The sequence below is a fragment of the Aphelocoma coerulescens genome, unplaced genomic scaffold, assembly GCF_041296385.1.
Source record: "Aphelocoma coerulescens isolate FSJ_1873_10779 unplaced genomic scaffold, UR_Acoe_1.0 HiC_scaffold_271, whole genome shotgun sequence".
In the NCBI taxonomy this organism is placed as follows: Eukaryota; Metazoa; Chordata; class Aves; order Passeriformes; family Corvidae; genus Aphelocoma; species Aphelocoma coerulescens.
Genome location: NW_027183615.1, coordinates 34,045 through 49,601, shown reverse-complemented (window position 1 = coordinate 49,601; position 15,557 = coordinate 34,045). Strand labels below are relative to the sequence as shown.

General features: G+C 47.6%; 1 protein-coding gene across 1 annotated transcript in view; it reads right to left on the bottom strand.

The window, feature by feature from the left end:
- VPS52 (VPS52 subunit of GARP complex) overlaps positions 1-15,557 on the bottom strand; it is a 57,796-nt gene that overhangs the window by 41,879 nt on the left and 360 nt on the right. Inside the window, exons 2-6 of the mRNA XM_068999193.1 lie at positions 15,163-15,215; positions 14,997-15,072; positions 14,785-14,852; positions 10,183-10,358; positions 3,381-3,531 (exon numbers count right to left, since the gene is read on the bottom strand). Of these exons, the coding sequence (XP_068855294.1) occupies positions 3,381-3,531; positions 10,183-10,358; positions 14,785-14,852; positions 14,997-15,072; positions 15,163-15,215 (524 nt within the window). The remainder of the gene's footprint in view (positions 1-3,380; positions 3,532-10,182; positions 10,359-14,784; positions 14,853-14,996; positions 15,073-15,162; positions 15,216-15,557) is intronic.

The window sequence follows — 15,557 nt, the reverse complement described above, 5'->3', positions numbered from 1 at the left end:
CAGTTCCCTCCCAGTCCCTCCCAGTTCCCGGACTGGTTTCCTTCTTTTTCTGGGGAATTTTTTGGGATTTCCACGGGGATTTTTGGGGTGAATTTTGGGGATTTTGGGCCTGCTGGGAGCTCACCTTGATGCGCAGGCGGTCCAGCACCTGCTGAGCCTCTCCCAGTCCCTCCCAGTCCCTCCCAGTCCCTCCCAGTCCATCCCAGTTCCCGGACTGGTTTCCTTCTTTTTCCAGGGAATTTTTTGGGATTTCCAGGGGGATTTTTGGGGTGAATTTGGGGGATTTTGGGCCTGCTGGGAGCTCACCTTGATCCGCAGCCACTCCAGCACCTGCTGAGCCTCTCCCAGTCCATCCCAGTCCCTCCCAGTCCCTCCCAGTTCCCGGACTGGTTTCCTTCTTTTTCCGGGGAATTTTTTGGGATTTCCAGGGGGATTTTTGGGGTGAATTTGGGGGATTTTGGGCCTGCTGGGAGCTCACCTTGATGCGCAGGTGGTCCAGCACCTGCTGAGCCTCTCCCAGTCCATCCCAGTGCTCCCAGTCCATCCCAGTGCTCCCAGTTCCCTCCCAGTTCCCGGACTGGTTTCCTTCTTTTTCCGGGGAAATTTTTGGGATTTCCAGGGGGATTTTTGGGGTGAATTTCGGGGATTTTGGGCCTGCTGGGAGCTCACCTTGATCCAGAGCCGCTCCAGCACGTGCTGAGCCTCTCCCAGTCCATCCCAGTCCCTCCCAGTCCCTCCCAGTTCCCGGACTGGTTTCCTTCTTTTTCCGGGGAATTTTTTGGGATTTCCAGGGGGATTTTTGGGGTGAATTTGGGGGATTTTGGGCCTGCTGGGAGCTCACCTTGATCCGCAGCCACTCCAGCACCTGCTGAGCCTCTCCCAGTCCATCCCAGTCCCTCCCAGTCCCTCCCAGTCCATCCCAGTTCCCAAACTGGTTTCCTTCTTTTTCCGGGGAATTTTTTGGGATTTCCAGGGGGATTTTTGGGGTGAATTTGGGGGATTTTGGGCCTGCTGGGAGCTCACCTTGATCCGGAGCCGCTCCAGCACGTGCTGAGCCTCTCCCAGTCCATCCCAGTTCCCTCCCAGTCCCTCCCAGTTCCTCCCAGTTCCCGGACTGGTTTCCTTCTTTTTCCGGGGAATTTTTTGGGATTTCCAGGGGGATTTTTGGGGTGAATTTCGGGGATTTTGGGAATTCTGGGACCTCACCTTGATCCGGAGCCGCTCCAGCACCTGCTGAGCCTCTCCCAGTGCTCCCAGTGCTCCCAGTCCCTCCCAGTCCCTCCCAGTCCCTCCCAGTCCATCCCAGTTCCTGGACTGGTTTCCTTCTTTTTCCAGGGAATTTTTTGGGATTTCCACGGGGATTTTTGGGGTGAATTTGGGGGATTTTGGGCCTGCTGGGAGCTCACCTTGATCCAGAGCCGCTCCAGCACGTGCTGAGCCTCTCCCAGTCCATCCCAGTCCCTCCCAGTCCCTCCCAGTTCCCGGACTGGTTTCCTTCTTTTTCCGGGGAATTTTTTGGGATTTCCAGGGGGATTTTTGGGGTGAATTTGGGGGATTTTGGGCCTGCTGGGAGCTCACCTTGATCCGGAGCCGCTCCAGCACCTGCTGAGCCTCTCCCAGTCCATCCCAGTCCCTCCCAGTCCCTCCCAGTCCATCCCAGTTCCCGGACTGGTTTCCTTCTTTTTCCGGGGAATTTTTTGGGATTTCCAGGGGGATTTTTGGGGTGAATTTGGGGGATTTTGGGCCTGCTGGGAGCTCACCTTGATCCGCAGCCACTCCAGCACCTGCTGAGCCTCTCCCAGTCCATCCCAGTCCCTCCCAGTCCCTCCCAGTTCCCGGACTGGTTTCCTTCTTTTTCCGGGGAATTTTTTGGGATTTCCAGGGGGATTTTTGGGGTGAATTTTGGGGATTTTGGGCACGCTGGGAGCTCACCTTGATCCGGAGCCGCTCCAGCACGTGCTGAGCCTCTCCCAGTCCATCCCAGTTCCTCCCAGTTCCATCCCAGTCCCTCCCAGTCCCTCCCAGTTCCCGGACTGGTTTCGTTCTTTTTCCGGGGAATTTTTTGGGATTTCCACGGGGATTTTTGGGGTGAATTTTGGGGATTTTGGGCACGCTGGGAGCTCACCTTGATCCGGAGCCGCTCCAGCACGTGCTGAGCCTCTCCCAGTCCATCCCAGTTCCTCCCAGTTCCATCCCAGTCCCTCCCAGTTCCCGGACTGGTTTCCTTCTTTTTCTGGGGAATTTTTTGGGATTTCCACGGGGATTTTTGGGGTGAATTTGGGGGATTTTGGGCCTGCTGGGAGCTCACCTTGATGCGCAGGCGGTCCAGCACCTGCTGAGCCTCTCCCAGTCCATCCCAGTTCCCTCCCAGTTCCCTCTCAGTTCCCGGACTGGTTTCCTTCTTTTTCCGGGGAATTTTTTGGGATTTCCAGGGGGATTTTTGGGGTGAATTTCGGGGATTTTGGGCACGCTGGGAGCTCACCTTGATGCGCAGCCGGTCCAGCACCTGCTGAGCCTCTCCCAGTCCATCCCAGTCCATCCCAGTCCCTCCCAGTCCATCCCAGTTCCCGGACTGGTTTCCTTCTTTTTCCGGGGAATTTTTTGGGATTTCCAGGGGGATTTTTGGGGTGAATTTTGGGGATTTTGGGAATTCTGGGAGCTCACCTTGATCCAGAGCCGCTCCAGCACGTGCTGAGCCTCTCCCAGTGCTCCCAGTGCTCCCAGTTCCATCCCAGTCCCTCCCAGTCCCTCCCAGCTCCCGGACTGGTTTCCTTCTTTTTCCGGGGAAATTTTTGGGATTTCCAGGGGGATTTTTGGGGTGAATTTGGGGGATTTTGGGCCTGCTGGGAGCTCACCTTGATCCGGAGCCGCTCCAGCACCTGCTGAGCCTCTCCCAGTCCATCCCAGTGCTCCCAGTTCCCTCCCAGTTCCCGGACTGGTTTCCTTCTTTTTCCGGGGAATTTTTTGGGATTTCCAGGGGGATTTTTGGGGTGAATTTCGGGGATTTTGGGCACGCTGGGAGCTCACCTTGATGCGCAGCCGGTCCAGCACCTGCTGAGCCTCTCCCAGTCCATCCCAGTCCATCCCAGTCCCTCCCAGTCCATCCCAGTTCCCGGACTGGTTTCCTTCTTTTTCCGGGGAATTTTTTGGGATTTCCAGGGGGATTTTTGGGGTGAATTTTGGGGATTTTGGGAATTCTGGGAGCTCACCTTGATCCAGAGCCGCTCCAGCACGTGCTGAGCCTCTCCCAGTGCTCCCAGTGCTCCCAGTTCCCTCCCAGTTCCCGGACTGGTTTCCTTCTTTTTCCGGGGAATTTTTTCGGGTTTCCAGGGGGATTTTTGGGGTGAATTTGGGGGATTTTGGGCCTGCTGGGAGCTCACCTTGATGCGCAGGCGGTCCAGCACGTGCTGCACGTCGGCGCAGGCCAGGGTGTCGCGGAACGCCTGCTCCTTCACCGCCTCGATCTTCCCGTGCAGCTCCCGCAGCTGCTCCAGGAATTCCGGAGCCGTCACCGGCGCCTCCAGGATCACGCTGGCAACGGGGAGAGGCCCTCAGGATCCCGGGCAAGTCGGGGAAAATCCGGCAAAATCCGACAAAATCCCAGCAAATTCCCTCAAAATCCGACAAAATTCCCTCAAAATCCATCAAAATCCCATCAAATTCCAGGAAATTCTGTCAAAATTCCTGCAAATTCCCTCAAAATCCCAGCAAAGTCCATCAAAATCCAGCAAAATTCCAGCAAAATTCGAGCAGAATTCCATCAAAATTCCATCGAAATTCCAGCAGAATTCCATCAAAATCCGACAAAATCCCAGCAAATTCCAGGAAATTCTGTCAAAATTCCAGCAAAATCTGTCAAAATTCCAGCAAAATCCACCAAAATTCCAGCAAAATTCTGTCAGAATTCCATCAAAATTCCATCGAAATTCCAGCAGAATTCCCTCAAAATCCATCAAAATCTGACAAAATCCCAGCAAATTCCAGGAAATTCTGTCAAAATTCCTGCAAATTCCATCAAAATCCATCAAAATTCCCTCAAATTCCCTCAAAATCTGTCAAAATTCCAGCAAAATCCATCCAAATCCCCTCAAAATCCGGGGTTTTGGAGCTGCAAATCTCCAGGAATTCCGGAGCCGTCACCGGCGCCTCCAGGATCACGCTGGGAACGGGGAGAGGCCCTCAGGATCCCGGGAAAGTCGGGGAAAATCCGGCAAAATCCGACAAAATCCCGGGAAAATCGGGCAAAATTCATCGAAATCCCAGCAGAATTCCCTCAAAGTTCCCTCAAAATCCATCAAAATCTGACAAAATCCCAGCAAATCCCAGCAAATTCCAGGAAATTCTGTCAAAATTCCCTCCAAATTCCCCCAAAATCCGACAAAATTCCATCAAAATCCAACAAAATCCCATCAAATTCCAGGAAATTCTGTCAAAATTCCAGCAAATTCCCTCAAAATCCAGCAAAACTCCAGCAAAATTCGAGCAGAATTCCATCAAAATTCCATCGAAATTCCAGCAGAATTCCATCAAAATCCCCTCAAAATTCCCACAAAAATTCCAGCAAATTCCAGCAGAATTCCCTCAAAGTTCCCTCAAAATCCATCAAAATCTGACAAAATCCCAGCAAATTCCAGCAAATTCTGTCAAAATTCCCTCCAAATTCCCTCAAAATCCGACAAAATTCCATCAAAATCTATCAAAATCCCATGAAATTCCAGGAAATTCTGTCAAAATCCCAGCAAAATCCATCAAAATTCCAGCAAATTCCCTCAAAATCCAGCAAAATTCTAGTAAAATTCGAGCAGAATTCCATCAAAATTCCATCAAAATTCCAGCAGAATTCCATCAAAATCCGACAAAATCCCAGCAAATTCCAGGAAATTCTGTCAAAATTCCCTCACAATCCGTCAAAATCCAACAAAATCCCAGCAAAATTCCAGCAAATTCCCTCAAAATCCATCAAAATTCCAGCAAAATTCTGTCAGAATTCCATCAAAATTCCATCGAAATTCCAGCAGAATTCCCTCAAAGTTCCCTCAAAATCCATCAAAATCTGACAAAATCCCAGCAAATCCCAGCAAATTCCAGCAAATTCTGTCAAAATTCCCTCCAAATTCCCTCAAAATCCGACAAAATTCCCTCAAAATCCAACAAAATCCCATCAAATTCCAGGAAATTCTGTCAAAATCCCAGCAAAATCCATCAAAATTCCAGCAAATTCCCTCAAAATCCAGCAAAACTCCAGCAAAATTTGAGCAGAATTCCATCAAAATCCCCTCAAAATCTGACAAAAAATTCCAGCAAATTCCAGGAAATTCCCTCAAAAACCCATCAAAATTCCAGAAAATTCCGTCAAAATCCCAGCAAATTCCCTCAAAATCCATCAAAATCCAACAAAATCCCAGCAAATTCCCTCAAAATCCATCAAAATCCAACAAAATCCCAGCAAATTCCAGGATATTCTGTCAAAATCCCAGCAAAATCCATCAAAATCCCAGCAAATTGCAGAAAATTCTGTCAAAATTCCCACAAAAATTCCCTCAAAATCCATCAAAATTCCCGCAAATTCCCTCAAAATCTGTCAAAATTCCACCAAAATCCATCAAAATCCAACAGAACTCCAGGAAATTGCCAAAATCTGTTGAAATTCCAGCAAATTCCAGGAAATTCTGTCAAAATCCCAGCAAAATCCATCAAATTTCCAGCAAATTCCCTCAAAATCCAACAAAATTCCAGCAAAATTCTGTCAGAATTCCATCAAAATTCCAGCAGAATTCCATCAAAATCCCCTCAAAATTCCCACAAAAATTCCAGCAAATTCCAGCAGAATTCCCTCAAAGTTCCCTCAAAATCCATCAAAATCTGACAAAATCCCAGAAAATCCCAGCAAATTCCAGCAAATTCTGTCAAAATTCCCTCCAAATTCCCTCAAAATCCGACAAAATTCCCTCAAAATCCAACAAAATCCCATCAAATTCCAGGAAATTCTGTCAAAATCCCAGCAAAATCCATCAAAATTCCAGCAAATTCCCTCAAAATCCCAGCAAAATTCCAGCAAAATTCCAGCAAAATCCGCTCAAAATCAGACCAAAATTCCAGCAAATTCCAGGAAATTCCATCAAAATTCCCTCAAAATCCATCAAAATTCCAGCAAATTCCTGCAAAAGCTGTGAAAATTCCCTCAAAATCCGTCAAAATCTGACAAAATCCCAGCAAATCCCAGCAAATTCCAGGAAATTCTGTCAAAATTCCTGCAAATTCCCTCAAAATCTTTCAAAATTCCACCAAAATCCACCAAAATCCGCCAGAATCCCGGGAAATTCCAGCGAAATTCCCTCAAAATCCGACAAAATCCCAGAAAATTCCAGGAAATTGTGTCAAATTCCCTTTTTTCGTGCCCAAATCCCATTTTTTCCCAGATTTCTCTCCCCAAACCCCAGTTTTAGTCCCTGAATCCCAGTTATGATCCCCAAATCCCAATTTTGGTCCCCAAATCCCAGTTTTTCCCAGATTTTTGTCCCCAAACCCCAATTTTTAGTCCCCAACCCCCAGTTTTTCCCAGATTTCTCTCTCCAAACCCCATTTTTTCACCCCAAAACTCCGTTTTTTCACCCCAAAATTCCATTTTTTTTCCCCCAACCCCCATTTCCTCCCCCCAAACCCCATTTTCCCGGGCATGGTGCCCCACCTGCCCATGTTGGGGGGCACGAGGAGCTCGTCCAGGAGCCCCCCGAGGCGCTGCCGCCCCTCCCGGCCTCTCCAACCTCCCCAAATCCGCCCTGGGCTCCCCAAATCCCCCCTGGGCTCCCCAAATCCCATTTTTTTCCCAGATTTTTGACCCCAAATCCCAGTTTTTCATCCCCAAATCCCATTTTTTCCCAGATTTCTCTCCCCAAACCCCAGTTTTAGTCCCTGAATCCCAGTTTTTTCCACTTTTTCACCCCCTAATCCCAGTTTTTCCCAGATTTCTCTCCCCAAACCCCATTTTTACTTCCCAAATCCCAGTTTTTGTCCAGTTTCTCAGCCCCAAATCCCATTATTTTCCAGATTTCTCTCCCCAAATCCCAGTTTCTCATTCCCAAATCCCAGTTATGATCCCCAAATCCCAATTTTGGTCCCCAAATCCCAGTTTTTCCCAGATTTTTGTCCCCAAACCCCATTTTTTCCCAGATTTCTCTCTCCAAACCCCATTTTTCCCCCCCAAAACCCCATTTTTTCACCCCAAAACTCCATTTTTTCACCCCCAAACCCCGTTTTTTTTCCCCCAAACTCCATTTCCTCCCCCCAAACCCCATTTTTTGCCCAGATTTCTCTCCCCAAAACCCCATTTTTTCACCCCAAAACTCCATTTTTTCACCCCCAAACCCCGTTTTTTTTCCCTCAAACCCCATTTCCCACCCCCTACCTCCCATCCCAGCCTGTTTTCCCGGGCATGGTGCCCACCTGCCCATGTTGGGGGGCACGAGGAGCTCGTCCAGGAGCCCCCCGAGGCGCTGCCGCCCCTCCCGGCCTCTCCAACCTCCCCAAATCCCCCCTGGGCTCCCCAAATCCCCCCTGGGCTCCCCAAATCCCACCTTTGGCTCCCCAAATTCCAATTTTTTCCCAGATTTTTGACCCCAAATCCCAGTTTTTCATCCCCAAATCCCATTTTTTCCCAGATTTTTGGCCCCAAATCCCAGTTTTTCATCCCCAAATCCCATTTTTTCCCAGATTTTTGGCCCCAAATCCCAGTTTTTCATCCCCAAATCCCATTTTTTCCCAGATTTCTCTCCCCAAACCCCAGTTTTAGTCCCTGAATCCCAGTTTTTTCCACTTTTTCACCCCCTAATCCCATTTTTTCCCAGATTTCTCTCCCCAAGTCCCAGTTTTACTTCCCAAATCCCAGTTTTTGTCCAGTTTCTCATCCCCAAATCCCAGTTTTTCCCAGATTTCTCTCCCCAAACCCCAGTTTTAGTCCCTGAATCCCAGTTATGATCCTCAAATCCCAATTTTGGTCCCCAAATCCCAGTTTTTCCCAGATTTTTGGCCCCAAACCCCAATTTTTAGTCCCCAACCCCCATTTTTTCCCAGATTTCTCTCTCCAAACCCCATTTTTCACCCCAAAACTCCACTTTTTTCCCCCAAATCCTGTTTTTTTTTCCCCCAAACCCCATTTTTTCACCCCCAAATCCCATTTTTTCCCAGATTTTTGGCCCCAAACCCCAGTTTTAGTCCCTGCATCCCAGTTTTTTCCACTTTTTCACCCCCTAATCCCATTTTTTCCCAGATTTCTCTCCCCAAATCCCAGTTTCTCATTCCCAAATCCCAGTTATGATCCCCAAATCCCAATTTTGGTCCCCAAATCCCAGTTTTTCCCAGATTTTTGTCCCCAAACCCCATTTTTTCCCAGATTTCTCTCTCCAAACCCCATTTTTCCCCCCCAAAACCCCATTTTCTCACCCCAAAACTCCATTTTTTCACCCCAAACCCCGTTTTTTCACCCCAAACTCCATTTCCTCCCCCCAAACCCCATTTTTTGCCCGTTTTCTCTCCCCAAAACCCCATTTTTCCCCCCCAAAACCCCATTTTTTCACCCCAAAACTCCATTTTTTCACCCCCAAACCCCGTTTTTTTTCCCCCAAACTCCATTTCCTCCCCCCAAACCCCATTTTTTGCCCAGATTTCTCTCCCCAAAACCCCATTTTTTCACCCCAAAACTCCATTTTTTCACCGCAAAATTCCATTTTTTTTCCCCAAATCCCGTTTTTTTCCCCCCAAACCCCATTTTCCCGGGCATGGGGTCCCACCTGCCCATGTTGGGGAGCACGAGGAGCTCGTCCAGGAGCCCCCCGAGGCGCTGCCGCCCCTCCCGGCCTCTCCAACCTCCCCAAATCCGCCCTGGGCTCCCCAAATCCCCCCTGGGCTCCCCAAATTCCCCCTGGGCTCCCCAAATCCCCCCTGGGCTCCCCAAATCCCATTTTTTCCCAGATTTTTGACCCCAAATCCCAGTTTTTCATCCCCAAATCCCATTTTTTCCCAGATTTCTCTCCCCAAACCCCAGTTTTAGTCCCTGAATCCCAGTTTTTTCCACTTTTTCACCCCCTAATCCCAGTTTTTCCCAGATTTCTCTCCCCAAACCCCATTTTTACTTCCCAAATCCCAGTTTTTGTCCAGTTTCTCAGCCCCAAATCCCATTATTTTCCAGATTTCTCTCCCCAAATCCCAGTTTCTCATTCCCAAATCCCAGTTATGATCCCCAAATCCCAATTTTGGTCCCCAAATCCCAGTTTTTCCCAGATTTTTGTCCCCAAACCCCATTTTTTCCCAGATTTCTCTCTCCAAACCCCATTTTTCCCCCCCAAAACCCCATTTTTTCACCCCAAAACTCCATTTTTTCACCCCCAAACCCCGTTTTTTTTCCCCCAAACTCCATTTCCTCCCCCCAAACCCCATTTTTTGCCCAGATTTCTCTCCCCAAAACCCCATTTTTTCACCCCAAAACTCCATTTTTTCACCCCCAAACCCCGTTTTTTTTCCCTCAAACCCCATTTCCCACCCCCTACCTCCCATCCCAGCCTGTTTTCCCGGGCATGGTGCCCACCTGCCCATGTTGGGGGGCACGAGGAGCTCGTCCAGGAGCCCCCCGAGGCGCTGCCGCCCCTCCCGGCCTCTCCAACCTCCCCAAATCCCCCCTGGGCTCCCCAAATCCCCCCTGGGCTCCCCAAATCCCACCTTTGGCTCCCCAAATTCCAATTTTTTCCCAGATTTTTGACCCCAAATCCCAGTTTTTCATCCCCAAATCCCATTTTTTCCCAGATTTTTGGCCCCAAATCCCAGTTTTTCATCCCCAAATCCCATTTTTTCCCAGATTTCTCTCCCCAAACCCCAGTTTTAGTCCCTGAATCCCAGTTTTTTCCACTTTTTCATCCCCAAACCCCATTTTTTCCCCCCAAAACCCCATTTTTTCACCCCAAAACTCCGTTTTTTCACCCCCAAACCCCGTTTTTTTTCCCCCAAACTCCATTTCCTCCCCCCAAACCCCATTTTTTGCCCGTTTTCTCTCCCCAAAACCCCATTTTTCCCCCCCAAAACCCCATTTTTTCACCCCAAAACTCCGTTTTTTCACCCCAAAATTCCATTTTTTTTTCCCCAAATCCCGTTTTTTTCCCCCCAAACCCCATTTTCCCGGGCATGGGGTCCCACCTGACCATGTTGGGGGGCACGAGGAGCTCGTCCAGGAGCCCCCCGAGGCGCTGCCGCACCTCCCGCCGGTTGCGCAGCCGCAGGTTCATGGCCCCGGCCTGGTCCTGCAGCGCCCGGATCTCCCAGCTCAGCGAGCTCAGCGAGCTCTGGAACGAGCCCAGCATCTGCTCCATGCGCTGCACACAAAGGGGGCACCTTTGGGGATTTTTGGGGGATTTTTGGGGATTTTTTTGGGATTTTTTTGGGATTTTTTTAGGATTTTTTTTGATTTTTTTTGATTTTTTTTCGGATTTTTTGCGGATTTTTTAGGGGGTTTTTTGGTGGTTTTAGGGGGGTTTGGGACATTTGGGGCTTTTAGGGATTTTTGGGGACTTTTTGGGGATTTTTGGGATTTTTTGGGATTTTTGGGGGATTTTTTGGGGGGATTTTTTGGATTTTTTTGGATTTTTCTAGGATTTTTTTTGGTTTTTTTTTTTTTTTTTGAATTTTTCGGATTTTTAAGGGGATTATTTGGTGGTTTGAGGGGGCTTTGGGACAGTTTGGGGCTTTTAGGGATTTTTGGGGATTTTTTTGGGGATTTTTTTTGGATTTTTTTGGGATTTTTTTGGATTTTTTTTTGATTTTTTTTGATTGTTTTTCGGATTTTTTAGGGGGTTTTTTGGTGGTTTTAGGGGGCTTTGGGACATTTGGGGCTTTTGGGGATTTTTGGGGATTTTTTGGGGATTTTTGGGATTTTTTTGGATTTTTTTTGGATTTTTTTTGGATTTTTTTGGATTTTTTTTTACTTTTTTCAACTTTTTTTTTTATTTCTGTGGATTTTTAGGGGTTTTTTGGTGGTTTTAGGGGGCTTGGGACATTTGGAGATTTTAGGGATTTTTGGGGATTTTTTGGGGATTTTTGGGATTTTTTGGGGATTTTTTTGGGGGATTTTTTGGATTTTTTTGGATTTTTTAAAGATTTTTTTTGGATTTTTTTTTTTTGAAATTTTTCGGGTTTTTAAGGGGATTATTTGGTGGTTTGAGGGGGGTTTGGGACAGTTTGGGGCTTTTGGGGATTTTTGGGGATTTTTGGGGATTTTTTGGGATTTTTTTGGATTTTTTTGGGATTTTTTTGGATTTTTTTTGAATTTTTTTCGATTTTTTTTCGGAATTTTTGCGGATTTTTTAGGGGGTTTTTTGGTGGTTTTAGGGGGGTTTGGGACATTTGGGGCTTTTGGGGATTTTTGGGGATTTTTTGGGGATTTTTGGGATTTTTTGGGATTTTTGGGGGATTTTTTGGGGGGATTTTTTGGATTTTTTTAGGATTTTTTTTTGGATTTTTTTTTTTTTTTGGAATTTTTCGGATTTTTAAGGGGATTATTTGGTGGTTTGAGGGGGGTTTGGGACAGTTTGGGGCTTTTGGGGATTTTTGGGGATTTTTTGGGATTTTTTTGGATTTTTTTGGGATTTTTTTGGATTTTTTTAGGATTTTTTTTGAATTTTTTTCCATTTTTTTTCGGAATTTTTGCGGATTTTTTAGGGGGTTTTTTGGTGGTTTTAGGGGGGTTTGGGACATTTGGGGCTTTTGGGGATTTTTGGGGATTTTTTGGGATTTTTTGGAATTTTTTTGGATTTTTTTTGGATTTTTTTTTGGATTTTTTTGGATTTTTTTTTACTTTTTTCAACTTTTTTTTTATTTCTGTGGATTTTTAGGGGTTTTTTGGTGGTTTTAGGGGGCTTGGGACATTTGGAGATTTTAGGGATTTTTGGGGATTTTTTGGGGATTTTTGGGATTTTTTGGGGATTTTTTTGGGGGATTTTTTGGATTTTTTTGGATTTTTTTAAGATTTTTTTTGGATTTTTTTTTTTTTTAAATTTTTCGGGTTTTTAAGGGGATTATTTGGTGGTTTGAGGGGGGTTTGGGACAGTTTGGGGCTTTTGGGGATTTTTGGGGATTTTTTGGGATTTTTTGTGGGATATTTGGGGGGTTTTTTGAATTTTTTTTGATTTTTTTTCGATTTTTTTTCGGATTTTTTTGGGATTTTTTAGGGGTTTTTTTGGTGGTTTTAGGGGGCTTGGGACATTTGGGGCTTTTGGGGATTTTTTGGGATTTTTTGGGGATTTTTTGGGGATTTTTTGGAATTTTTTTGGATTTTTTTTGGATTTTTTTTGGATTTTTTGGGGGGTTTTTTGGATTTTTTTTGATTTTTTTCGATTTTTTTTTTGAATTTTTATGGATTTTTAGGGGCTTTTTGGTGGTTTTAGGGGGGTTTGGGACAGTTTGGGGCTTTTGGGGATTTTTGGGGATTTTTTCGGATTTTTCCGGATTTTTTTCGGATTTTTTTTTATTTTTTTGGATTTTTTTCGGGTTTTTTGCGGGTTTTTTAGGGGTTTTTTGGTGGTTTTAGGGGGGTTTGGGATAGTTTGGGGCTTTGGGGGATTTTTGGGATTTTTTTGGATTTTTTTGGATTTTTTTTTGGATTTTTTTAGGATTTTTTAATTTTTTTCAGATTTTTTTTGGATTTTTTTTTTATTTTTAGGGTTTTTTTTGGTAGTTTTAGGGGGGTTGGGACATTTGGGGCTTTTAGGGATTTTTGGGGATTTTTTGGGGATTTTTTGGGGTTTTTTAGGATTTTTTTTGGATTTTTTTTGGATTTTTTTGGATTTTTTGAGGATTTTTTCGGCTTTTTTTAGGGATTTTTTGGTGGTTTTATGGGCTTTTTAGGGGGTTTGGGACATTTGGGGGCTTTTTGGGATTTTTGGGGAATTTTTTGGGATTTTTTTGGGGTTTTTTTGGGATTTTTTTGGGATTTTGGGGGGGATTTTTTTGGAATTTTTTTTATTTTTGGGGGGGTTTTGGTGTTTTTAGGGGGTTTGGGCAACCTTGGGGCCATTTTGGGGCCTTTTTGGGGCCATTTGAGGCCATTTTGGGGCCATTTTGGGGCCTTTTTGGGGCCATTTGGGGCCAATTTGGGGCCATTTTGGGGCCATTTGGGGCCAATTTGGGGCCATTTGAGGCCATTTTGGGGCCTTTTTGGGGCCTTTTGAGGCCTTTTGGGGGCCATTTTGGGGCCATTTGGGGCCATTTTGGGGCCATTTGAGGACATTTTGGGGCCATTTGGGGGCCATTTGAGGCTATTTTGGGGCAATTTTGGTGCCATTTGTGGTTATTTTGGGGCCTTTTTGGGGCCATTTGAGGCCATTTTGGGGCAATTTGAGGCCATTTTGGGCCATTTGGGGCCATTTTGGGGCCTTTTTGGGGCCATTTGGGGCCAATTTGGGGCCATTTTGGGGCCATTTGGTGCCATTTTGGGGCCATTTGGGGCCATTTCGGTGCCATTTGGAACCATTTTGGGGCCATTTGTGGTTATTTTGGGGCCTTTTTGGGGCCATTTGGGGCCATTTGGGGCCATTTTGGGCAATCTTGAGGCCATTTGGGACCATTTTGGGGCCATTTGAGGACATTTTGGGGCCAATTAGGGCCATTTAGGTCCTTTTTGGGGCCATTTTGGGCCAATTTGGGCAATCTTGAGGACACTTGGGGCCATTTTGAGGCCATTTGGGCCAATTTTGGACCATTTGGGGCCATTTTGGTGCCATTTGGGGCCAATTTGGGCAATCTTGAGGACAATTGGGGCCATTTTGGGGCCATTTTGGGCCATTTGAGGCCATTTTGGGGCCATTTGAGCACATTTCGGGCCATTTGAGGCCATTTTGGGGCCACTTTGAGATCAATTTGGGCCAATTTTGGACCATTTGGGGCCATTTTGGTGCCATTTGGGGCCATTTTGGGGCCATTTGGGGCCATTTGCGGCCATTTTGAGCCATTTGGGACCATTTTGGGGCCATTTGGTGCCATTTGAGGCCATTTTGGGCAATCTTGAGGCCATTTGGGGCCATTTTGGGGCCATTTTGGGCCAATTTGGGCAATCTTGAGAACACTTGGGGCCATTTTGAGGCCATTTGGGCCAATTTTGGACCATTTGGGGCCATTTTGGGGCCATTTGGGGCCAATTTGGGCAATCTTGAGGCCATTTGGGGCCATTTTGGGGCCATTTTGGGGCCATTTGTGGTTATTTTGGGGCCTTTTTGGGGCCATTTGAGGCCATTTTGGGGCCATTTTGGGGCCTTTTTGGGGCCATTTGGGGCCAATTTGGGGCCATTTTGGGGCCATTTGAGGCCATTTTGGGGCCATTTGGGGCCATTTTGGTGCCATTTGAGGCCATTTTGGGCCATTTGAGGCCATTTTGGGCAATCTTGGTGCCATTTGGGGCCGTTTTGGGGCCATTTGGGGCCATTTGGGGCCGTTTGGGGGCCATTTGGAGCCATTTTGGGGCCATTTGAGGCCGTTTTGGGGCCATTTGGGGCCATTTTGGGCCATTTGGGGCCGTTTTGGGGCCATTTGGGGCCATTTGGAGCCATTTTGGTGCCATTTTGGGCAATCTTGGTGCCATTTGGGGCTGTTTTGGGGCCATTTGGGGCCGTTTTGGGGCCATTTGGAGCCATTTTGGGGCCATTTGAGGCCATTTTGGGCAATCTTGGTGCCATTTGGGGCCATTTTGGGGCCATTTGAGGCCATTTTGGGGCCATTTGGGGCCATTTGGGGCCGTTTTGGGGCCGGTACCTCGAGGATGGTGTCGCAGGCGCTGATCTGGTTGTGCAGCTCCGCGATGTTCTCGCTCTCCCGGATGTCTCCGAGGGGGTCAAGGGCCACCTTGAGGACACTTCGAGGACATTTTGGGAGGATTTGGGGTCACTTTGGGGGATTTGGGGTCACTTTTAGGGGCTTTTTGGGGGAGGTTTTAGGGGATTTTGGGGACAGTTTTGGGAGGATACAATCCTGGATCGAGGCCCTCTCCACCTCCTGCAGCTCCAGCTCCACCTGCCGGGAATACTGGCGCAGGTCCACGCCCTGCAACGGGAATTTGGGGACGTTTTGGGACATTTGGGGACGTTTTCGGAGGATATTTTTGGGGATATTTTTTAGGGAGGAACCACTCACGGTCTGCAGCGCCTCCTGCACCAGGGCGTCCTCCAGGTTCTCCTGGATGTGCACTGGGAAAAGGGGAGGGAAAAATGGGAAAAGGTGGGGGAAAAAAAATTGGGAAAAAAAAGGCGGAAAAATGGGGGAAAAAAGGGGGAAATTGGGGCGCACACCCCCCCCCCCCCGTGCGCATCCCAAATGGTTCCGTCCGCCTTGGCCACGCCCCTTCCCGCAGGCCACGCCCCCTCCATTGGCGGCAACGCGGCCTCAGCAGGGCGGGCATGCCCATATAAGGGCATTGACCACGCCCCCTCGGTGTTGGCCACGCCCCCTCCATTGGCGGCAACGCGGCCTCAGCAGGGCGGGCATGCCCATATAAGGGCATTGACCACGCCCCCTCGGCGTTGGCCACG